The sequence below is a fragment of the Rhinolophus hipposideros genome (assembly GCF_964194185.1).
Source record: "Rhinolophus hipposideros genome assembly, chromosome: 6".
NCBI classification, from domain to species: Eukaryota; Metazoa; Chordata; class Mammalia; order Chiroptera; family Rhinolophidae; genus Rhinolophus; species Rhinolophus hipposideros.
In genome coordinates, this window is record NC_138052.1 from 38,593,447 (window position 1) to 38,619,752 (window position 26,306).

The 26,306-nt window shown below is 38.3% G+C and overlaps 1 protein-coding gene across 1 annotated transcript in view; it reads right to left on the bottom strand.

The window, feature by feature from the left end:
• The window catches only part of PLA2R1 (phospholipase A2 receptor 1), a 100,594-nt gene that overhangs the window by 56,009 nt on the left and 18,279 nt on the right, over nucleotides 1–26,306 (bottom strand). Inside the window, exons 4-10 of the mRNA XM_081051918.1 lie at nucleotides 16,677–16,850; nucleotides 14,949–15,062; nucleotides 14,324–14,467; nucleotides 12,016–12,210; nucleotides 10,336–10,493; nucleotides 7,276–7,374; nucleotides 2,972–3,084 (exon numbers count right to left, since the gene is read on the bottom strand). Of these exons, the coding sequence (XP_080908044.1) occupies nucleotides 2,972–3,084; nucleotides 7,276–7,374; nucleotides 10,336–10,493; nucleotides 12,016–12,210; nucleotides 14,324–14,467; nucleotides 14,949–15,062; nucleotides 16,677–16,850 (997 nt within the window). The remainder of the gene's footprint in view (nucleotides 1–2,971; nucleotides 3,085–7,275; nucleotides 7,375–10,335; nucleotides 10,494–12,015; nucleotides 12,211–14,323; nucleotides 14,468–14,948; nucleotides 15,063–16,676; nucleotides 16,851–26,306) is intronic.

The following is a 26,306-nucleotide window of genomic DNA, read 5'->3' on the forward strand; positions in this document are numbered from 1 at the left end:
AAATTGAATATCATTTGGATTATTTTGTACCAAATATTCCTTGACGGATTGATTCAAGATTTAGATATACATGTATTTAGATAAGTACCCATGGTAACTTTGGAACCCAAGCTCCACATTCGTGCTATCTGGAAGAACAGTGGCCAGGCCTGAAAAAATTTGGTAACAGCAAGCAAATAAAATTCTGTTATCCAACAATAAGGGTCTGTTTTTCTTCCCCTCTCTATTCCACAAAGTGTTAAAAGTTCTAGCCCGGGAGCAGTTACCAGATAACAAAAGAAATAAGTAATTTGTAGCAGGTGGTTCTAATTGTGCCTATCAAACCTGTCGCTCAATTGTGCAGAAGAGTGGAAAATCAATTAGCAATTACAAGCTTGGGTACTGGTGAGTGACAGGAGTGTCTTAACTCAAACGGAAATCAGTAATGGAAGAAAATGATTACCAGGGCTGCTAGTGGACACTCCTGGATCTGAGGAGACTTTCCATCTACTGCCCAAACTTCTCAGACAAAGGATGGTGTTGGAAAATATTCCAAGATGTATTATCAAAGAATTGTACAATGTGGGTCTTTTTTTCTAACCTGTTGGGGTCTACATGAATAAAAATCAGGAGCATGGCACCTTTCCTTCCCTCAACTTGCACGTCCCATGTTGGAGTCACTGCTCTGGATGTAGACATGTTTGTAGAGCAGTGCATATGAATGTGATATGCCTGGAAGAGATGCCCCACTGGGGTGAGCGAGTGGTACCCCGGGATCTTGGCTGGTGACTGAGTTGCCAGCACAAGTCACTGGGGCGGGCCTGGGAGGCTGAGACTGGGACAAAAACAAACTTACCTATGCCACAGTTCTGCTTTAGAGTTGGCCCATACATAGTACTGGCTACTGGACACGGTTTATCAAAGAAAAAGTTTTAAGTGTTTACAACATACTCTTGTATCCAGTTTTAGGGGAAATGAAACAGTAGTGTGTTTTTTTCCTGACACTTTCTATCTTTTACATGAGGTCCTTAAAAGGTATTTAGAAAATGAAGCGTTTGAACTCTAACAGATTTCTGCCTTACCTTGGGTCACTTTGGCACCATGGGTTACCTGTAATGTCACTCTGAATTTATCCATTTATTGTGTTATTATACTTTCTTCACTTGTTTCGTGTATCTACGTTCTATCTCTTTAGCAGCGGGCCTGCAATGGCACCCAGGAGATTACACTGTACCTTTTATTTCTTTTGTACAGCATACCAATATGGTGCTTCTTACAAAGTAGGTATTCAAATAATTTTCTTGCCTATTGAATTTTTGCATACCCTGTTTCCCCCAAAATAAGACCTAGTCGGACCATCAGCTCTAACATGTCTTTTGGAGCAAAAATTAATATAAGACCCAGTATTACAGTATTATATTATATTATATTATATTTATTATATTATATTATATTATACCAAGTCTTATATTATAATAAAATAAGACCGGGTCTTATATTAATTTTTGCTCCAAAAGACTCATTAGAGCTGATTGTCTGGCTAGGTCTTATTTTTAGGGAAACATGGTAACCTATTAAAAGTAGTTACCACAGCACCAGATGTGTGACCCTCAATGAATATGAGACAGAGAGAGAGAGAGAGAGAGAAAGAGAGAGAAGAAAGACTAAGGCACATAAAAAAAAAAAAACACAAGCGAAACAGACTTATTTTCTTCAGTGAAATATAAAGTATAATTAACTTAAGAGCACAGTTCATTGGTCAGGCTACTGAATGAAGTCTTATGTTGACTCACTGACTAGAGGACTTCCAACCCGATATGCTACTGAAATACTTTGGGTAGATTAACAAATTGAGGATAAAAACTTTTCTCCCTCTATATGCCCCAGCTATTTTGGGGAGGAGAGGGTACAATTAAAAACAACACTGAAGGAAGGGTCTCCTGAGCATAGGATGGTTTACCAGACAATTTATTTTACCAAATGCTGTCAATCTGTTCATGTGCGTGCGTGCGCACGTGCACATACATGGATGCATTCCTGTATAATGTTTGGAGAAAAGACGGGGAAAGAAGGTAAGAGGACGAAGGAAATACCAGTGTCTTTGAATGTTGGCTCCGTTTGTGGGGAGAGCAGAGACAGCACACAGGCCTTTCTCCATGTGAAGGGTCTCTAGATGAAACCATAAGGGTCTCCAGATGAAACCAGTTGTTCTGTTTCCTGGTATTTAGTGGATATTTGAAAGCCAATGGCCTCAGTATAAAAGCAAGTGACTTGCTTTGCAAGTATAGTTGTCCCCTGGAACCACTGAAGAGTTCTACCTTGCTTCTGTCTTCAGCAGGAGGAGTTGGTTTCCCAGCCCTCAATGTCCTTCTGATATAGACAGTGACACCGAGGTCACTTCTGCCTTTAATGCATTAATCTCCTATTATACATCTGTAGCATGCTGTGATATGGAGTGTCAAAAGGACGCAGTTTCTCTGTTAGCATTGAGAAGACACCAGTGCATAGAGAAGTCTGACTCTAATTAAACATAGACCTGAGAAACAATGGGGAAGGATTTGAATATCCTCCACAGTTCAGTTATACTTACTTTTGTTCTTAAAAAAAAAAAAAAAAACAAAAAACACCCACATGACTCATGCACGTTAAATTAAAAAAAAATTAATTGTTAAACAACATATTCCTTTCCCATTATAGACACTTGGAAGATAAAATCTAATACAATTGAATATAGTAGCAAGCTAGATAATTAACAAATGTTTATAGAAAGTAAAAGTCATCTTAAATTTTACTATTTGTTACTCAAAAATTAATTTAGGAATAACATAGCATGATTTTAATTCATCTCAACCAATACTTTAAAAAATTTAATACGCTAATGTACAGTACTCTTTAGATTTTGACAAGTCACTGATTGTGGCAAGATTTTATCATTCCCAGATCCCTCAGGTCAAAGCACAGTCACATTTCTGATAGAAAATTTCTACTTTACCTGTTTGTAATGGTTACAAGCGCAGGAGGACAATAATAACCACTGGAGGCATGGTCAAAGCTTCGCAGGATGGTGTCAATTTTGTAACAGAATCCACCATGTCTCTCCCATCCCTCAGAAAAAAGGAAGCAGAAAATTGAGGACATCATCTGATTTAGTTCAACAGCAAAAGATCTTTTTATTTGTCTATTCTCATTTACCGCTTACATTACTTTCTCCTCTGACCCACTCCAAACTCAAAATTTTAATTTTTCTTGACATCTTTATATGTATTCTATCTGATAATGCCATTAGCTATAGTCATTTCTAGATTTATTTAATTCTTGAAACCTAAAAGTTTTAATAAACTTAAAAGCTTATGTATACTACAACTTGTTTATCCATTCATCTATCGAAGGACATTTTGGTTGTTTCCATGTCTTGGCCACTGTAAATAAAGCTGCAGTGAACACATGTGTCTTTATGGATAAATGTTTTCAGATTTTTGGGTAGATACCCAGGAGAGGGATTGCTGGGTCATATGGTAATTCTATTTGTAATATACACAATGGAATACTATTTGGCGGTAAGAAAAGATGAAATAGGACCATTTGTGACAACACGGATGGATCTTGAGATTATAATGTTAAGTGAAATAAGTCAGACAGAAAAAGCAGAGAACCATATGATTTCATTGATATGTGGTATATAAACCAAAAACAACAAAAGAACAAGACAAACAAATGATAAACAAAAACTCATAGACACAGACAATAGTTTAGAGGCTACCAGAAAGTAAGGGGGGAGGGGGGAGGGAGATGAGGGTAAGGGGGTCAAATATATGGTGATGGAAGGAGAACTGACTCTGGGTAGTGAACCACAATGGGATTTATAGATGATGTAATACAGAATTGTACACCTGAAATCTATGTTACTTTACTAACAATTGTCACCCCAATAAACTTTAATTTAAAAAAACAAAAAACTTAAAAGCTTAAAAGCAAATGAAAATAAAGGGGCATTTTCTCAAAATCTCTCTCTTTCTTTCTTTCTCTCTCTCCTACACACACACACACACACACACACACACACACACTCACACACACACAGTTTAAACATATAGAATTTGAAACAAATGGTTCCTACAGACTGGTAGAAAGTAAAGAATGTTGGCTTTGAAGACAGAATGCATGGGTTTGAATTCTGGTTCTACCCCCGTGTGCCCTCATCTAATCTCTCCATGTTTTAATTTCCTCCTCTGTAAAATCGGGTGGCATGGCATCCATGGGGCTGTTGTGAAAATCAAGGGAGACACCCAGGCAGAGTCCTTAGAATAGAGACGGAGACTAAGCATGAACAAAGAGGACAGCTGGATCTAGGCCATGGTGTATATGTTTTCAACTTTCATATTCCTTATTTCATGTGTTATCCCACTGAGATTCACTGAGGTTAGGGACTTGGATAAAGTCACTGACGAGTGGATAAGCTGACCTGAAACCCAATTCTGGAGCAATCCAGGATGGTCTTGGCGGGATTATAATGCATCCAAATAGAAATTGGCCAAAATACATATTTTTTGATAAAGAGTATTCCTAAATCAACTGGCTAACCTTTTAGAGAGAAAGAAAGAAAGCTTTGGCACTCAGACAAAAAAGTGACAAATGTGTGTTCCGTAGCTCAGCTCTGGGAGCAATGAAGGGTGGCTCTATTCTTTAAAATCATACAATATAGAAGACATGCATTCATCAGTCTCCTGTATTTCAACTGAGTTATTTTAGTTCTTTTACTTTCAATATTATAAAATCACATCACTTATATATATTTTTACATATTCACCAAAGTTAAAATACACTTCATTTTGTGCCGTGCCATTGCTTGCCAGAATTTGATCAAATATAAAATGATTTCTGCTATATTTCTTGGAAAAGGTCTCCACCTTGCAGTAAATTAAAGAAAACCTTATTTTAGAAATTAGCTACCATGTTTCCCCGAAAATAAGACCTAGCAGACAATCAGCTCTAATGTGTCTTTTGTAGCAAAAATTAATATAAGACCCAGTACTTATATTACATTATATTATATTATATTATATTATATTATATTATATTATACTATATTATATTATATTGTTGTGTTGTTATATTATATTATATTATATTATATTATATTATATTATATTATATATTATATTATATTATATTATATTATATTATATTATATTATATTATATTATATTATATAAGACCTGGTCTTATGTTATAGTAAAATAAGACTGGGTCTTATATTAATTTTTGCTCCAAAAGACACATTAGAGCTGATTGTCCGGCTAGGTCTTATTTTTGGGGAAACATGGTGTTTTAGCTCAGAACATATGATTAAATGAGGTGTGGCTCACAGGAGTCCCACATTCTGTCGGCCAGGATGTGCTCTGAACTCACTGCCATAACCTCTTCCGCAACCTTATCTGTGGAGTGATTGACAGCTGCGGCCAGAGCCCCTTCGTGCCTCACTGCAGATGGGACAGGGAGGTTAGACTGCTTTTGCATCTGGAAGGACAGGTAGAGGAAGCCTGACAACTTGACCTTTCTGACAAAGTAGTCTTTCTTCATTAGTAGTTTTTAGATCACAGGCCACTTAGCAAAACAAAAAATTCCAAGAACTGAACGGGCTAAAGAAATGTGGCCTAGTAATAACCAGAAAAACAAAGGCTCTTTGCTACAAGCCTTTGTCCACATAATGAAAGTGGGAAGAATAATTGGTGGTACCCACGAGTAGCCCTTGTACCTGAGGTGCCGGTTCACTTTAAATGAAATGAGGTGATGATGACAACACTGAAACAATTGCTTATAGTGTGCAATCCCCAAAAAAGTGACTCGAAGAGAAAAATAAATCTTTTTTTTTTTTGCTTGGAAATGATCAAAACTTATTGTATAAATTGATTTTGTATATGCAGACTGTTTAGAAAATTATATTGAAGCAATTGGCTAAAAGAAAGGAACCTTTTGAAACCATACTCATAGGCTGATGCATAAAGAAATTGATGGGAATTTCACCATAAAGTTAGAGAACCGGGTCTCACCTTAGCATTAAATACTGTACTGCTAGCCAGAAAAAGGAAGCAGTGTAAAAATATTTGAATAAAGCATCCATTCTGTTTCTGCTATGTAAGAAGTGAATTGCCCTCTCAACACAAAATATGTTGAATTGACTTGAAAGCCACAGTAAGAAGTTTTTTCATATTTCTCTTCAGTTAGAGATTAGATCAGTGATCAGCTATAACTAATTCAGGAACTGTAATCATTAGATAAAATGTTTGGTAACATGTCAGCTATGGCATGTGTATTGTTAAGCTAGAGTATGAAGAGTAATTCACATGTTTACACATTGATTAATGAATAAAATGTAGGTTCTGAAGAGATGGGTCATTGTTTGATTAGAACATAAATAATTGGATTAGAAGAGAAAATAATTAAAGCAGAACAGCATAAAAACCTAGTTTGGGAAAATGTGTGTGTGTGTGTGTGTGTGTGTGTGTGATTGAGAGAGAGAGAGAGAGACAGAGAGAGAGAGAGAGACAGAGAGGGAGAAAAGGCATGTGTTGAGGACACTAAGAGGATATTTTTTTTGATAGATTTTTTTTGTAACTTTATTGTAGGTTATAAGTGTATTTTAAGAAATTTAAAACAATTTTCTACCTTATAAGTTAAAACCTAAAATCTTAAGTATTTTTTTATTACTTAATGCACTGAAAATATTTTATTACTTAAAATACTAAAGTACTTTTTACTATCTGTTTCCCAAATAATAAATATTTTGCAAACATGCACTTCTCTCCATTACTGTGTTCTACTCAAATATTTAAGTTTGAGAAAAGTGAACAGGAAAGCAAGACTTTGGAAGCAGAAATTTACTCTCTGGCACAAAGGAATGCACCATTTTCACTCTGACATCCCATGGGAAGGTGATGAAAACCTTAAATGAGACAGGGCATTGCATGACAGCCACTGTTTGTACAGATGGTATAATAGTATCATTTACATTTTTTTTTTTTTACCTCAAAAGAAAAGTCGTCTTAGGTCAAAGAGGATGGAAAGACAGTTCTTGCAGAATTGTAAGTCTTTTATGTGCCTCTAGCTGATAATTGGTTTGTTGAAAGTATTCCACACTCAGAAAAAAAGGAGGAGAGAAGGAAGGGAGAGAGGGAATAAAAAGAAAAGAGGGAGCAAAGGTAGAAGAGGGAGGGAGGAAGTTTCACTGTAAGTTAATGGTAAATTGTTTTAGTTATGAAGTCCTTGCACCTAAATCACAAGGTTAACAGCATTTACCTCTTGACAGCCTGAGTCAGTGTTGGAAATGACGTGGCCTGCTTTCTTACAAATGTAAAAAAGGGTTTCTTCACAACTTTTCACTTTCCAGTGTCCCTCCTAAGGGGAAAAATATTACAAGATGAAGGAATACATTCCATTAGTGATGCTAATAGGCAATGCCAACTATTTTGAATAAAAATATGGTTAATAATCAGTGGTTCAGGATGGAGTAACATGTCAAGACCTGTGTTGTCATTCGAAAGGGCTGATTCTCCCTGTACATAGGAGTGGGAGGCCCTGCTCTCTCTCCAACATGTAAACAATTCCAAGACGTGCAATCCTAGATTGGTGGGCAGGAGGGGAGCAGCAACGAGTATTTCTTGCTGTGTGCCAGGCTTAATGTTGAATGACTTTCATATATTATCTCAACATTCCTGTGAGATAGGCATTGTTCCTCCCATTTTAAAGGTGAGATTTAATAGTTTGCATAACGTCCCACAGTCAGTAAAAATCAGAGCTAGGATTTAGTACCAGGCTCAGATGGCTTTACAATAAGCTGCTCTCAAATTTTCTTGTAAAGGGATGGGTTAGAGCACTGATTCTCAATCTTTAGGGTATACCAGAATCACCTGAGGAGTTACCAAAACACAGATGACTGGGTCCCACGATCAGCGAGTGTTTCATTCAGTAAGTCAGGTGGGACCTAACAATTCACATTTCTATCAAGTTTTCAGCTGAAGTTGATGGTGCTGGTTGGGGGCAAACCATTTGGATGAAACCATTCCATATAGACCTAGTGCGAATACTGTTTCCACTCTTCAAGCACTTCTAAGTGTGAAGTATAACTGCTAATAGGTTAAAATTTTATCCTTCTTTCCAAAGAATTTTTTATTTTAACACAAATCAGCCCATTAGGCTAAAACCTTACAATTCAAATTTAGATGGTATCTCAGGCATGTAGGCTTTTAGGGGAATATGGGGCCCTTCCATGACCCTCAGAAACATACTCTGCAAGAGCCTGACCTCACCACCTGTAAGAGCAGCCCTGTGGACCTCCCCCTGCAGTTACAGAATAGAGGCAGGCACACTATAATTGCTTAATAACTATTGGATGGATGAATGAATGAATATCTAGTTTCCTAGGTTCTCACATTCAAATTCAGGCTTCAACCATGCTTAGGTAACTTGTTAATTATAATAATTATATTCATATTGAGTTCTATTTCATGGGAATAAATGTTACTTTTTATACATCCGCTATTTAAGGAGCTACTAAGCTGCCATAAAAGGCACCACAAAATATCACACAACAACGTTGTCCTGACATATCCAATAATATTATCCTTACTCTCTTAAAAATGATTTTTCTATCCAAATGTTGGCTCCTGTTTTGTGAACATGCTAAGTGAAAGACCCATGTCTGTGAAATAAAACAGGAGAATATCAGTAGGAAATGAAGGTCAACTTAATTATATCTAAAATAACAAACCAACAAAGCATCAAATATTATAGAATAAATTGTGGCAACTTTCAGCAGAGTTAGACCCAAGACAGTTAGAGAGGTGATTCTCCTTCCTCAAACATGACTCTGAGACACTGCTTTAGCACCATAATTGTAACTGCACATATCAGTGACCACCTTAAAAGATAAAACAGTAAAAAATGCCATAAAAGTAAGTACTTAGAAATTTTCCATGTTTGGTTGGCACAGTTACTTTGTTAAGCTACTTAAAGAACATGAATACACACCATTACATTGGACCATTACATTCATGTGAGGAAAAGAGCAATTTCCCACTGATTCACAATTTTCAAAGAGGTTGCACATGCTGTTGAAATCCTTTTATGTTAATAAGATAATAGAGCTCAAACATCATCACTCTCCAGAGTAATCTCCCAACACCTCAGTTCTTCCCCTAATCTTAACCACGGTGGACAATGGCGCCAACATCCACCAAAATGGTAGCTCCTCAAGCGAAACACCTATCTCTCTCTAACCCCCTCATCTCATTTAGCAATGATACCTGTCTTCCAGAGGATCCTTGAATGTGTCTGCTTGTCTCCATATTTACTGCTCCAATTCACTCACTGGAGTAGCTTCCAAACTGGTTTCGCAGCTTCCATTTTACCCCTCTCCTATCTATTCTTTACGCAGCAGCCACAGTTACTTTCAATAATGTAAATCAGACCATGCCCTCTGTTTCCTTGAGGCTTATTAGCGGTTCCTATACAGGACTCATACACCTCACATTTTTGCATTCCTCCTTTCACCCTCTCACTATTCACAGCGTCTCACCACACTGGTCTTTTTTAATTGTAAGGACAGAGTCCCAGAGAGCAGTTTCCAGGCTCTCGGCCTCACACGGAAAGATGCTGGCTCAGTTATTAGATGGCCATTAGCTGTGATCAGATGGCCATCTGCCGTAACTACTTGGCCATCAGCTGTAACTAGTGAGCCATTAGCCACTAATGTAACTGTTGTGGCTACGATGGCAAGGCAGTTGGCAGAGAAGTGGACAGCGGTTTGCGGATCATGTGGCTCCTGCTTCCTGTGTCTCTAACCCAGCCACCAGTGAGAATATAGGGGTATGAACCCCCTATCCATGGCTCTATTAATGTTCCTTTTCAGCCTCACCATATTCTGTGTCCACCCTCTGAGAGCAGGACCAGAGGCCCTGCCTTACATTGATCATCAGACATGGCAAGGCTTGGCCTGTCTTTGGGCTTTGGCACTAGCTGTCCCTGTCCTGAATGTTCTTCCCCCTGCTCTTCAAGAGCTTTTTTTTTCTTTCTTTCTTTAAACCGCAGCTTAAATGCCACCTCTTCAGAGAGCCTTCTTTGACTGTCCTATCTGAAGTAGCTGCCCCAACCCGAGGTTCTCGCGATCATGTCACCTGCTCCCCAGAGCTATCATGACAAGTAGAATTACCCTGTTTTTCCTGTGGGTGCATGCTGACAGCCTCGCATGGAAGCCCCGTGAGGAACAGGGACGGTGCCTGTCTTGGTCTTTGCCATAGCCCAAGCCCCTGGTACATACAAGTCCAGCAAAGTGAGCACTGAACAAATAAATCAACTTACAGATTGCTCTGCTGAGACACATAGCTGGCTTCTATTTGGAAAAATTTGGGGCTCAAGTGTGTGCCAATTAGTAAAGGTGACTGAAGAGCCATTGGACCACTCAAAAGAAACTGGAATTTTATTGCTGCTCAAACCAATCCATGTTTCTGATGCATTTTCTGTAAGAGATAAATGTAAATTACTTACAGGAACCCTATTATATGTAAAGGAGATAATCACTGGGGCTATTACCAAAATATACCAATTGGCAAGTGATTTCTTCATGTGACCAAACCTGTTTCAGTCTCAGTATAAAATACTTGCTTAAGCCTTTTCCTCCTGTGCTATCCTATCTGATCTGCTCGATGTAGGCCTTATAAGTGAGGCAGAGCATGAGCTAAAACCAATGCAAGGACAAAGCTTCAATGCAAGTCAGATTGCTGGCACTCTAGTTCCTGCTACTGTATGGAAAGTAGATCTGAAAAGTCTGGTTTTGTTTGTGCCTAGAGAAAAGAAAAAATAGGAAAGTCTACTGCTTTAGGAAAAGAATACATAAAAAAACTCTTCTTTTTTTTTTTTTTTTAATGAGGACGCATCTCACAGTGGCCCATGCGGGGAACCAAACAGCAACCTTGGTGTTATTAGCACCATGCTCTAACCAATTAAGCTAACCGGCCACCCCCACAAAAAAAAACAAAAAAAAAACACAACAACAAAAAAACCTTTTAATGGTAGTCTAGCTTTGCGACATATATTTTTCTTTTTCTTCCTCCCTCTCTCCCTCCCTTCCTCCCTCCCTCCCTTACTTTTTTTCTTTTTTTTTTTTTTGCCATGGGAAAAAGGAGCAGAATCTTTTAGAAGCACTGAAATGGCAGCAATGGGTTGCTGGAAAAATAAAGTTGGACAGCCCAGGTCGGTGGAAAGACCCTGTGTAGCTGAGATATCCAGGTGCCCATATTGAGATGAAGGCAGCCACAGGATTCTTTTAATACCAAATGCAAAGGGTAAGGAAAAAAAACAACCCAGAGACATGGATTTCTATTTTCATTCTAAACTAAAACCTAGTATTGAAAAGCTCATCAGAGTAGCATCTGGAGATTTTTTATTCCATTTTAAAAATTAATTCTAAGTCAGCAATTTCAATGTGTTTTTAGTGGAATTCTATGTTGACTACTACATGACACAGGCAGAGGCACACCTGCTCTGATCGGCTAAAGCTGGGTGGAGGCCTAGGAACTTGGCACTCCTGACCACGGCACAAAGCTTGAAAACGACCACACCAAAAATGTTATCCATTTTCACTGGCTAAAGTTATTGAAATCCAATTATTTGTCTAAACAATTCCCTCTGTTGCTTGGATTACATCACCACAGTACACTACTGCTATCTAGTGGTCATGAACTGAATTACAGGTTCAGGATTTTTTTTTTTTTCTTAGAACTTTCAGGAAATTAACTTTGCCCCTTAAAAAAAATAAAAACATCTAATATTTCTGGCATATGTGAGATGTCACAAAGTTTCTAATCATGTATTTTGTAAAAATCCAATACATTTGCACTACTGGATATTATTTACACACTTCAGATATATGTGCAGCAAACAATCACTTTTAAATAGCTTAATTTCTTTCCAACACCACTAATAAAGGTAGTTACTACATTATATTTCAGACCTATGAAATCAAAGGCATTTGGCACTCACCATTTCCAAGGAGGTTTACAAGAAACTCCACGTCTGCTAAAGAAGCTATCTCTATTAATACACTGTTATCAGACTGGCAAGAATGCAAAGCCTCATCCCAGGTCTTTTCTTCTTTCTGAAGTTTATAACAATTACTATTGTGGGGATTCCAGCCAGGCTCACAGTGGGTAGCATAATATTTCCAAGCATCTTTTTCTTTTTAAAGCAACAACAACAACAACAAAATGTCATTTTCCACATTTTTACAACATTACTTATTACCCTTAATATAAGTTGCCATCAGCATATGATTACTTTAAAAATTTGAAAAACAGAAAACATATGAAACGATAACATAGAAATTATGGAATTCTAGATCTCAGAGTTGAGAAGGATCCAATCTAGATCTAGATCTAGGATCTAATGGATCTCAGTGCTTCATTTTCCAGATGAGATATCTAAGGCACAAAGAGGTACGGAGACATGGTAAAGGCAATATAGCCAAAACTGAGATTAGGGCTAGATATAAAATTTACCAGCTAGAGTTGTCCGTTTTTAAAAGCTTTTCACACTGACAAAGGAATATTATGGAAAATAATTTAAATGATATTCTAAGGATCTCATGTGCAGTATGTGGGTGGAGGTAGATATTTATCCTCAGCTGAAAAGAGTCTGAAATTCTGGCCCCTTCCTGTAGAGCAGAGATGACAAATAGCTTTCATCTTGAGGGTCAGTCTGAGTGCTTGTAATGTCCCTCTGGGTTCACATGAGTATGGGACTCCAGGTTAGACTTAAAGGAAAATAGTGTCATAATGCTTTGACACTGGAAGGGAAGGCAGTGGTGTGCACGCCAAGTTTTGGCTTTCCTCTATCCAGGAGCTTGCCCCAAACCTGGTGATAGCATTTTTACTTTATTTTAGTAACCACAACTGAGTACCTCCCTTAAGCACTAATTTAATTAGATACAACTCCATTGCTATTTGGGAAACAAGACATGCTTTTAAAATTGCTCCTAGGACTCTGACAGCAATTAGAATCACAATCGAAGAATGTTAGCACATTTAGATATCATCTATTCCAGTGATTTCAACCTTAAAAAAAAAAATGAGTCACAGAGCCCCCTTTAAAAATGGAACCTTAAACTTCACTGTAAAGGTAAGATAGGATAAAACAGGAACTTCTCTGATTAAAGCAAGAGTGGGGTCAAGCTAGTAACCTGGGCATTCTGGAAACACAGTTGGAAGACACTGGACTAGATCATCAAAATTCTTAGTTGAACTTGAAGCAAAGCAAATAATCCAAACAAACTTAGCTTAACTACCTTCATTTCTGGTCTCAGAACTCAATCAGTAGATCAAGGGAGTAAATAAAAGCGAAGCAAAGAAGGGTGGCAGGAGGGCATAAGAAAGAAAAAAAATGAAGAAGGAAGAATTGAAGGGAAATGAAAGAAGGAAGAGAGGGAGGGAAAGAGCAATAATGACAGTAGCAATTTCAGCACATTCTTGAAATAATGAAAAAAATCTCTACATAAAAAGAAGGCATGCTTCTTCTGCCCCGGACCCCATATTCTACGATACCCATAGGCTTAGCTACTTAAAGGAAAACAAAAGTTAAAGCCTAATTGTAAGGGATAATATTTTAAAATGATAATTCAGCTTATTATTTTAAATCTAGAGTTGTTTCTAATTATGATGGTAATGATTCTTTTAACAATGGTTATGTTTTTATCTCTACGTTCTGAGTTAAGACATTAATTCCCACAGAAACTTAAAAGAGGTAATAGACCTTAAAAACAGAAATAATTGGGTTTCCAGCTACTAGACTGTAATTAGGTAGCACTTAAGTCTTAGTTACACCTAAAAGTTTTGCATGTTATTTCGGGAAAGAGGATGTGTTACTAAGAAATATTTATGGAGTGTGATAGGAAATCAATCAAGTAAAACATTTTATAAAACTATTTTCTAACTTACATTTACTTTGTATTGTAACCATAAATAAAACTCAAAGCTAGAATAGAACAGGAAGCCTATTTAGTTTTTCTAATGCAGAATGACTAAGAATGTAAATTTTTTAAAAAGAGAGAGAGAAAACGTTTTTCATGTTTACGTTAGTTTGCTTTATTTTAGTTTTTAGTAAAAACCTAAATGCATTTGTTAAATTCATGGTGCCTTTGGAATACACATATTATCTAGTTACACATTTTTATTTATATAAAAACTAGTCTTGACTAATTTAAATAATAAATGAGTTGCAAAAAAATAGAGGAATTTGAATATATTGAGAGGATGAGTAGCAACTCATGAGAACAACTCAAAATAAAAACACTTACCGACTACTTCATGATCAGCGTGGTCTAGGTATTTTTTACATACATAGGGCAAAGTGGCCTCACAGTCCCGACTTCTCCAGGCATTTGGCATAAATGAATTAAATGTTCCACAGTGATATTCAACAAATGGCTCAAAATTTATTTCTGAAAATACAGTATGTCTGTATTTAACGTTAGAAGCAAAAGCGGTTAGTTTAATATATACTGAGATATAGTTTTAGCATCAAGGAGAGGACCCTTCTCTTTGGCATATATGGTAAATCCTAAAACGTTATATCTATGATCTTGCCGTTGAAGTCCAGGCATGACAATGGAATGATTTCCCAAAGATAGCAACAACTGATTTTATTGTTTTAAAGTAGAGAAATATTTTGTTATTTGTGGCCATTTTTTAAAATGGCTGACTAAAATCTTGGCTGTGACCCAAATGCTCCTGCAACCTTGGCTAAATACGTAGCTTACCTTCTCGGCCTCCACTTTCTTGTCTGGAAAAGCCTTATTGGAATTAAGTCAGGCTTAAAAATTTTTATAAACCACTTTCAAAATGATATGCCCTCCACATATGTAGGAAATACTGCTGTTTCAGGCTGTGGGATGACGCCACCTGTTAAAATGCTGCAGGTACCTGGGTTCCAGTTCAGATAGTTGAGTGGTGTTCTATCAGACCACTGCCAGCCAGCATTTTCATCCAACTGATTCAGACCCATCCACACTTCCACTGCTTTGCTGCTCAAGTGCTCTGAAATGAAGAGAAACATGGAGTTTGAGGGGGAAAAAATCAATGCTACACTTCTTTTTAGTTTTCCTATTCCTGGAGCATGGAGTCATAAATTAACTCCAGTCAATGACAGAAGAGGGTTTAAATGCTACTAAACCCCACCCTGATGCTTCAGAGTCAAAAAAGCCAGCCTCTCACGGTCTTGAGAAACAGCAGTTCTCTAAAGGCTCAGTGACAACAAGCAGCTGTGAAGTGCTTGTTCTAAGCATCCAGAAATGCTTCCTCTTAATGGTCGTCAATCTATCCATCCAAGAGTGCATGGTTACAAACGTCAGACCCTCTAATGTGTGTGCACTCCTTCACTTAAGGGTTTTAGAGGGTGGAGGAGGAAGCGTCCTGGGCCACCCCCAGAAAGTCTTCCTTCTCTTACCACCTGTGCTCTTACCACAAGTGTGTCTGGTGACCTCAGCGTGGGCACTCAGGAATCCAGCTGAGGAGACTGGATCCAAGGGATCCACAGCAGGTTGGGACATAAAGGCCATGTGCAATGCAAATGCTTCTCCACTTGGGATGGGAGAAGATTCTCTGTCAGACTGGCTGGCTCTCTGGCCTCTACTCCTAACCACTGCACCACAGCTCCTACAGATCCTCACATGTTTTTTTTGTTTGTTTTGTTTTTTTACAGAGTTCACAGGGGCCCATGCAGGGTTCGAACCGGCAACCTTGGTGCTACCAGCGCCACGCTCTAACCAATTGAGCTAACAGGCCACCTCTCAGTACAATTTCTCATAAATACTATGTATGTATCCATGTTTTGCAGAAAAAACATGGTTATCTCTGGATTGTGGAATTGTGGGACACTTTTCTTTGGTTTTTCTTTACTTGAAATTTAAAAATTACTCTTGAATAAACATGTACTGCACATGCAATAAAATTAGGAAAAAGTGTCAGAAACTGTTCATGAAAGTGATTAGTTTTGTGACACTTTCAAATGTTTCCAAAAATTATTTTAAAAGTCTGTATGTACACATATAAACATTTAATCTTTAAAGGTGAAGTAAGAGGAAAGTTTAGGTGATAGGTGAAACACAAGACCCAGCTCATTAGCACAACTTTTTTGGCATCTGATATTATTTTCTTATACTGTTAGTTACCATGTGTGTGCTTTTGCTTTTCCAACTAAGTTTTAAGTTCTCAGGCATCCACCAGAAGGCCTCCAATGTACCTGCACCCAGTGAGTAGTAGGTAAGATTTTAATGAATGAATGAATGACTTGATTATTTACTAATGGAAACTGAATGGCTAAGATCTCTAGAAGAGCAGGAATTTGTATTTAAGTTTCAAAGTCTCCCAGATTCAACTGCTTGAGCAGCAAACTCTCCTGGGTTTAAGTCTCCTGCTGGGGACTTAACTTCTCTACTCCAACGGGGAGAAAACAAGGAAGACATGACTGGGTGCTAAATGGGATGGCCTGCGGTTCCAGTCAGAATTCTGGGTGTGAGTTTGGACAATATGAATAAAAGAAAAATATTTTCCAAGGAACTTTTCCCCCCCAGAATATATCATTGCATACATGGATGTAATTGTTAACAACAGTCATTTTAATTGTATCAATAGCAATGTTCACCTACTTACTCCTTATGAAATTTTCTTCAGCCTCATCTGTGATACTTAGTAAAGCACCTCCCTGCATCTGGCATGAAGAATGTGCCTCGCTCCAGGATAGAGATGAAAGCAGGTTGAATTGGTAGCAAATGTGTGAATTGAGGTCTTTCTCCCAGACAGCATCACAACCCACCTCTGCAGATGCTGCAAACAAAGTCCATTGAAACATTAAGTAAAGTATTACTTTACCTATACAGCAATATATTTCTAAAAGAAATTAGAACGGAGTGAATCTGGCTTCCAACCTAAACTTAACAATCTAAAACGTCAGTGCCTTATTGATTCTTGATTTGGTCTCTATGATGAAATTTGCATTGTTATCCCATTGGCACTTATAGTTAAACTCTTTCAAGATTAAAAGGAAATTCTAGAAATTATCCTTAAAGAATCCCTGATCCTTTCTGGGAAAATAACAGAAGCCATTTTTAAGAAAAGAAAATAGAAATATTTGTGAAAATAAACACATGAGTTCTTTAAAAAGCAATTATTTAGAAATTCATACTGAAAGCTGTATGTATTTAAATGTTTAATTGAGATAGACGCAAATATTGTTTCAAAAGGCTTTCCCCACCCTCCCAAATACCAAAATGTTAGAGGAAATAAAGGATACAGTTGAAATATGAGTCTATAATGAATAGTTTTCAAATAAGTATTGAGAATAGGAACACTGATATTTATTTTAAGAAAGTTCTTTCAGCCAAAAGGAAGAAAAGCAAAACCTGCTTATAAAACATTGACCAAGGATTGCATAATGTGCTTAAAGTATAATAAAGAATGAAATGTGGTTCTGAAATCTGAAATTTATTGAAAATGAAGACCTGGTTTGGGTGCTTTTGCTTAATTTTTAAATCAAAACTCAAGGTAAACTAAGCAGCTACGAGAATTCCATGAACAATCAAACTCAGCCAAAGAATTTCAGAATATAGAAAATGTGAACCGTGCTATAGCATCAATGTAACTGATGGACAGGAAATCTGCTAAAATCTAAAAAAGACTTTCCCATAGTGTGATCCACAGGACAATACAGGTCCTGTGGGGTCCTGGCACAGCCTCCCTGGTCACCTGTGTGGGTTGTATGTGCCCTCCTGTTATAGTTGAGCCTTGATTGCTATTGGCCAAGTCAGTGGGTGGGGTGGACCCTCAGGCTGATCGGCTGTGGGGTTTGGCCAAGTCCACAGCTTACGGGCTGCTGTGGGGCGGGGGGCGCTTACCCCACTGAGTGGGATTTGACCTAGTGGGTTTGGTGCCTGTTGAGACTCCCCTTTGTGTGTGCCTCTTGTGGTGCTAATTGGGCGGTGCTTTGCTGTGGTCTGAAGCCAACCTCCAAGTATGTTTGTTCTGGGGCCTCTTAGGAGGGGCTCTACTGCAGGTCCAGGTCACTCACTTTCTGTGACTGGTCAGGGGCTACCTGATAGGAGCTATAAAGTGATCTACAGTTGTTTGCTGCCTGTGATAAACCTGGAAGAACATGGGAGAGGTCATGCTATGAACTGACATGGCTGTCACCATTACCCAGCCTGGGGTAGCTCCACAAAAAGTCAGGATACCCTGGCCACCTGCTGGCTCCTTTAAGGTTCAGCTGTTGATAGAGCCTCATGTGGTATGCAATTTGGGTGAGGCAGTGTTTTAGGGAGTCACTAGAGTGGGAAGAGTGTGGTTACCAGGTTAATGTAAATTCTGGTTGGTGTCAGTGCTGAGCTTGGAGTGAGTCAGCAAAAGTCTCAGCACACTGACGCAATTGCAGCCTGCCTGGGGCCTGCTGGACTCTGCTAGTTTTCCAAGAAAGAGTGCACTGTGGGTGGAGTTGGCTGCTCGTGAAGAAAGTGCCTCTGGCATTGGCGGAGTTGGGTGAGGCGGGGCTCAGTGAGTTGGCAGAGCTCACCAGACCAATCAGATTCAAATTTGGCCTGTGTGGGTGGTCTTAACACAGAAAAGATGGCACCCATGTGCCAGCTCCATGGAAGCAGGACCCCTCACAGGGAAAATGGCTCTCATACTGAGGCCACACACCTCAGTCTGTCCCCGTATGCCTCCGGCACCTTCCGAGTCACCGTCCCTCCACCATCTCTCAGCTCAGGATGAGTGTCTGCGAGTTAGAGTCTGTGCATGGGCCACTTAAGAGGACATCTGGGTTTCCTGCAGCCTTTTGTCCCAACTGGATGTCCCACCTCTGTTTTTCACAGCCAGATATTGTAGGGGAGCCTCTTCTCAGCACCAGTGCTCTGGGCTGGGGGCCTCATGTGGGGTCTCTCTCTCCTCTGGAGGGAACCTGTGCTGCGGAGATATCCCTCCTGATTCTCAACTGCCACATGGAGGTTTGTGGCCCATTTTGCATCTCCACCCCTACTACCAGTCTCAACGTGGCTGCTTCTTTGTATTTTCAGTTATAAAACTTCTGTTTGGCCAAACTTCAGGTGGTTCTCCAGGTTGATTGTTCCATAATTTAGTTGTAATTTTAATGTGTTCATGGAAGTATGCAGGCACAGTGTTTATCTACTCTGCCATCTTGGATCTCCTCTATATAGCCTTGTTTGGTTAGATTTCCCTTGGTTTTGGATTATCTGTGCCTGTTCTTAAGCTTAATTGAAAGAAAACTTCCAGTCAAATGTTTGCAACAGGTGCTCATATTCTCCTAAGTAAGTTCATTTGTCTTTGGAATTTAGTTTTAACTAAAATATAAGCATTTGTACTTCTGTGTAGGCAGACAGTAGTCATCTCTCTGCTTCTCTAAGTGGACTGCATGTCACTCCATGGGTCTTAGTGGAAGGTTTTATGGTAACAAATGGAATGAAAATGCTACCCTGGGCCAGGTGTTATGATGTGCTGTCTTGATATCCCTTCAGGACTAAAGGCCTTATTTTCCCAGCTGCCAGCAGACATCTCTCAACATTAAGGCTTCTTCAAGGATTTCCTTGGTTGAAGAGTCTCTGCCCAATGTTACTCTGCTTTCTCAAAGTCTGCTGGTAAACCATGACTGGTCAGCTCAGGGCTAGAAACCCCTCCTCTCATTCCAACTAGGGGCAAATCTAGCTTGAAAATATCTTATAGGGCCAGTCAGGCCTGCATCACAATTCTGCCAATCCTGCTTTCTTTCTTCTTTTCAATATGTATCGATCCTGAGAACACTGCCCAAGAAACCTCCTGCAGGTTAATCTCTGCCTCAGAGACTGCTCTCTGGGAACCCATTTGGCACAGGCTTGCATCGTGGCCTGGGGATTTTGCATTCATTTATTTTTAGTTACCTAGGTTTTTCATATATAATCTCTCTTTCCAAGATACTGAAAATGCAAGATTGAAGGCTGGTGTCTCACGTACATTTAATTACCTTGAAAAATTATAAGGGCTAGAATCCTATTGTTATATTTCTTTGCATCTTTGGTTGTTTTTATATGATCTCTTCTGTTGCTAAATCATGAATTCCTTGCAAGAAGCAACTGTGTGTGTATATCTTTGAATCTCCTATTATTTGATGAGAAATTACCCAAATCGTTTGCATGATGTTATAAATAGGTGATATTCTCCCTCCCAAAATGCACCTTTCTTAATGAACTAAAGTGTATTTCTGTCAGCACTGGTTTTTATCATGGGTTATGACTGAGATTCAGACATCCCCTTTTCTCTGTTAATGTGTCCTCTTTTTCTCCCTTAAGGATACAGCTTTGCCATTGTCCCAGGTGTACTGTTTCTTTCCACTTTTTAAAATTGTTGAATTCTTTAAAAAACGAATTCTTATACCATTAGAGTAACTCCAATATGTAAAGTTACTATTTCCTTCTCCACTTGCTCTTTCATATACTCAGCAAATAACTATTGAATATGTGCTTCCTGTAAAGTGTTATGTTCATAAATCTCACGTACAAGAGATACCAGGCCAAGTCAGGACTTCTTGCTATACATTCTCAATGCCTTACATGTCCCTTGGTAGCCCTGATCACAATGAAATTTAAATGATGCATTATGTGATTTACTGTTGATTATCTGTGTTTGTTTGTTTTTTCTGATAAAATGTAAGTATCAGGAAAGCAGGTACCATGTTCCTCTTTTTCATGTATTCCTCCAGTTTGCCCATCAGCATTTAAAAGTTATGGGTAAAGGAGAATATGTCATCAAGGAAGCTGAGAAGTGATGGCCACACAAGAAAGAGAAAAATTAGTGAGTGTGGGTTCCAGAAACCCAAGAAAGAGATGGTGTCAATTTTGTGACTTATTGCTGACTCTGAGTAAGATGAGGACTGAGTCTATTGGTGACTTTAGGGGACACCGTTTCAATAGAGGAACTCAATCACCTGCCTTCTCTGTGCCTGCCCCTAACAGATGAGCACTGCCAAAGAAAATCATTCCGATGAATTCATTATCAACCATCCTCACTACCACTTGGAAACATTACTAGTTTTCTCTAGTAAGTCTGTTCAGCCACAATTCCCATTTCGTGACTTTCCTCTTGTCCAAACCTCTCACTCCTACCTTCTCTGAGAAAGCCCACAAGCACTGGACTAATTTCTCCTCCTTTGCTTCCATCACCTAACCCATCAACTTTCTTGGACCTGTATTACCTTTCCCTCTTCCCTCCAATGGAGAAACTGTCTTTACATCTATGAAAGGCCAGTCTGTCCACCTAGAATCTGTCTTTTGAGAGACCATATATACTCTGCCAGTTGCTTTCACTTCCTGTATCTTTAACCTCTCTCTGTTAGATCATTTCCAGATGCATTCAAAGATGGCTGACCACGCCTCGTCCTTAAAACATAAGAAACAACAAAACTCCCTCGCTTGGCCTCCTCATCCAGTCACTGCCTTCTCTCTACCCCACTTAGGCACATACTTTTGTACTCTATCTCTAATTCCTCATCTCTCATTTACTCTTTTTAAAAATGAAGTTTTATTGAGATATAATGTAATGTACCATAGAATGCACACATTTAAAATATAGAATTCAATGGTTTTAGTATATTGAAAACATGGAGCAACCATCAGCACAGTCAATTTTAGAACACTTTCATCACCCCCAGAAGAAACCTAGTATCGATTAGCAGTCAATCCCCATTCCTCCTCAATCGGTTTGTTGAAAAGACTATTCTTTCCCTATTGAGTTGTCTTGGCATCCTTGCCAAAAGTCAATTAACCATAAATGTGGACTCTCAATTTTATTCCATTTTGACCATCCTGCACTGTTTTGATTACAGTAACTTTGTATAAGTTTTGAAATTGGGAAGTGTAAGTCCCCCAACTTTGTTGTGTTTCATGATTGTTTGTTCTTCTGGGTCCTTTGAATTTCCATGTAAATTATAGGATATGCCTGTCAATTTCTGCAAAGAAACCAGCTAGAATTTTGATAGAGATTGCTGTAATAGTACCATCTTAACGATATTAAGTCTTCTGATTCCATGTACATGGGATATCTTTCCACTGATTTAGGTTTTTAAAATTTCTTTAAACTGTTTTGTAGTTTTTACTGCATCAGTTTTTACTATTGCTTTTGTTAAATGGCTTCCTAAGTATTTTATTCTTTTTGATGCTATTATAAATGGAATTGTTTTCTTAATTTAATTTCTGGATTGTTCATCGCTACTGTAATAATATACAACTGATTTTTATATATTGATCTTGTATCTTGTGATCTGCTGAATGTTTTTATTAGTTCTTATAGTTTTTTAGTGGATTCCTTAGGATTTTATATACGCAAGATCATGTCATCTGTAAACAGAGATTGTTTTACTTCTCTTTCCAATCTGGATGGCTTTGATTTCAGTTTCTTGTCTACTTGCCTTTGCTAGAACCTGCAGTACAATGTTGAATAGAAATGAGAGCAGACATCCTTGTCTTATTCCTGATTCTAGGGGGAACACATTCAGTCTTTCACCATTATGTATATTGGCTATTTGTTTTTTTAATAGATTTTATTTATCAGTTGAGGAAATTCCTTTCTATTTCTAGTTTTTCTGAGTGTTTTTCATTTCATGGGGGAGTATAAAATTTTGTCAAATGTTTTCTATATTATCATGTAGTTTTTGTCCTTTATCCTATTGATATGGGTGTTACATTAATTGATTTCAGATTTTAAATCAATCTTGCATTCTTGGGATAAATTCCACTTGTTCATGGTGTACAATTCTTTTTATATGTTGTTGGGCTCTTTGTGCTAGTGTTTTGTTGAAGTTTTTTTCCATCTATATTTATAAGAAATATTGTGCTTTAGTTTTCTTTTCTTGTGATGTTTTTGTCTAGTTTTGGTATCAGGGTAATAGTGGCCTCATAGAATGAATTGGGAAGTGTTCCCTTGTTTTCTGTTTTTCCATTTACTCTTTAACCCACTCAATCTGGCAACTAGAAGATATCTTGTTAAGGCCATCAATGACTTCCATATTGCCAATGACAAATCCAGCAAACATTTAGTTTCAGACTTTGTCAAATCAGGTCCTTTGAAAGCATTTGGCAAGTTGAGCTCCCTCCCTCTCCTTGCTGATATACTCTATTTTCTTGACTTCACATGCCTGGCCACCCTTTTACCTCTATGGCTGCCCTTTCTTGGTGTCTTTGGCTGGTTCAGTTTTCTCTACTTAAACTAAATGTGAGGTCTTAATACTTGGTCCTGAATCCCCTTCCTATTTGTTTTATACATGTTCCAGACTATTTAACCTATTCCCATAAATCCCTCTCCTGTAACTCTCAAATATATAGAGACCTTTATGTCTAACTGCCTACTCCACGTCTCCACATGCTTGACTCAACAAATAACATGTCCCCATCTGAATGCTTGGTTTTCTCTCCCAAATCTGTATCTCCATTAATTTAGCTATGCAGAAAGCTGGGGTCTTAATTAACACCCCACTTTCTCTCTTATCCTCCAAGTCTGTCCTTACCAGTGAGAAGTCTAACTCCTCTTAAAAACCTATGGATAATGTTTTAGGCCTGATCATAAGCAATTACAAAGGCTTTACCTATCATGCCCCGCCACACCATACTTTGTTCATAGCCAGGTTCAAGAACAATCAGATCATTCCGAAGGTTGAAATCCTAAAAGAAAATCTCAAACTAACTAAGCATGACTCTCCAGCCGTGCAAAGCACACAACCAAGAAGGGCCTAGCATGTCCTAGGATTGCCTTGAAACAAACCCAGAGAGATTCCTATAGACCATCTTTGTTCCTGAAGATCTGTAGTCACAGATGTTTTCTCACATCCCTCACTGCTAGTGTGTTTGTGTTTATTAATGCTAAATTTAAGTTTTTGCTCACTTACAATCAACCTTTTCAAAAAGGCAGCATAATTTTACATTGAGATACTAAAAATACTTCCATGTAAGAAAGATGAGATACAGAAGGACAAATCTTTAGTCCATGCGGTCCTCTATATCTTATCCCCATGGAATGGAAAGAGCTATCAGCAGCTTGCTGAAGTTTCAGTCTCTGACACATCATTTTAAGTTATGTTGGCCACCAGGAACCAAAAGTAATGAGAAAGGAAGAAAATTGGTATTGTAATTTAGTACTGTAGAAATAAACATGATCTCTGCCGGTTATGGTAAAGGTCAGGAGAGCTGGAATCTGGCAGGCTGTCAGAGGAAGCCTTTGAGCTGTAGGAAGCTGAACAAATCGATGGTATGGAGAGGGAGGAGCCCGGAGCATCACTAAACACAGGCTTCTACCTGGAAAACCATAACTGGCTAATCTGACAAAGGACGGTGGTGACAGCGCTCTCTGCTGAACCTCAAGGAAAATACTGTGGTTTAAAAAAAATGTCCCTAGTATTAGGGTAAAGTGAAATGCACATTAATTTTATTAGTATTGGTTTATTTATTTTTTAATAATGACATCTATGAGAGATAGAAATGGAAAGAGAAGATGATGCTAATAATAAGACATCTAATTCAGAATCCAAGAAGTTTAGGGGTTGCCTGCACATACATGCATTCAAATTTAGATAGAGAAGGCTGATGCTCTGACAGTATTTTTCAATAAAGAAATAATTTCATCCTGGTTCATGACTAGCTGCTCTTCTGAGCTCCTTGAGTGCCCTTTGCTGCCCTAGTCTCCCCTGTACCTCCCCTTTCACCTCATCTCCTCACATTCCAGCAGCCAAGGGGTTAATGCCAGCAGTGGGACTCCTGGTCTCCTAACCCTCACATTAAGGTCCCCACTTGGATGGGTCAAAAGCACATACCATATTGGTTGTTAAATGTCTTTTTTTAAAAAACCCTAAATGTCTTAATATCATGCCTGAATATAGATAGATAGATATAGTATGTTGCATAGAATTAGAGACTTTGAAACCGGGCTTATGAATTGTCTGATGAAGAATTATCTGCAGCAGGATGACCTGGGCCACTTGTCAAAAATGCAGATGCTTGGGTCTCACAGCCTGGACCCACTACATCCCTGAGAGGGGGCTAAGATATGCATTTTTAACTCCCCCCTCCCCCCAGGTGATTGTAGAGCATCATAGCAGATATAGCCTGCATTTTCTGGCATAGAGCAAACCTGTCTGTCCTGTATTCTCCTAGATGCCAAAGTCTTTGAAGGGAGGGTCTTAAGTCCTAACACTCTTGGTATTCACCCCTAACACTCTTAGTGCTCCTGGCAGAGAATAAAGAAGAAGAGTCATCGATTCAGAAGTGTGTGCTAAAAGGATAAGTTAGGTTTGATGCCGATATGATGGTAATGATGATGATGATGATGATGATGATGATGATGATGATGATGACGGTTAATCCTGGTGAGTGCTTATCACATACCAGGTACTATGATAAGTGCCGGAGATGCATTACTTAATTGGATCCTCTCAATAACCCTAATAGGTATTGTTTTTATCTCTGTTTTATGGTACAGAAAATGAAACTAAAGATCTCATCATTGGGAATAAGGATTCCAATCTTGGTCTTCCCCGTTTCAGAGCCTATACTCTTTCTTATTCACTACGCCAGACTGGCTCTTAGATCAGAAAACAATTCTACAGATAACTTATAAATCAGATTCTTTGAAGTTAATCTCTTCAATTTGCTTTTGTTTCAAATGTATTTATATTTGTAGAGAGGAGGTAGGCATGGAAGATATGGAGATTGTAAAAGCTATACTCTGACTCTGAGGAACCTAGGTAAAAGAAATTAAATATAGAAAGCAGAAGGTATATGTAAATATTCCCTAATACTTAGGAACCATTGGAAAACTTTTAGCTCAATAAAAATAAAATAAAATAATAAAATAATAACTGAAAAAAAATGTTATAGCATTGCAGCTGTCACTGGACCTTGAAAATCAAGTTAAGAAGAGAAAAAGATTTTAAGGTTATACCTAGAAATCGAGTAGTAAGGAACAGGGACCAAGATGGGCAGTCATTGTCGAGAAATAATGAAGGCAACTGCCATTTTAGAAAGGTCATCAAGGGGCCAGCTGATCCTGGACTTGACAATGGCAAGACAAGCAGTCTGGACACGGAGACATTGAGGCAACTCACAAAAAAATACAGATTGAAAGGATAACTGAACTTTGTACGCATTCAGGTTTGTTTTCAGTATTTTGCCTGGAAGCCAGGATTAATGAGATCAATTAAAATTTGATTCCAGTTAAAGTATCCTTATATACTGAGCTTAATGAACAATGGCTAAT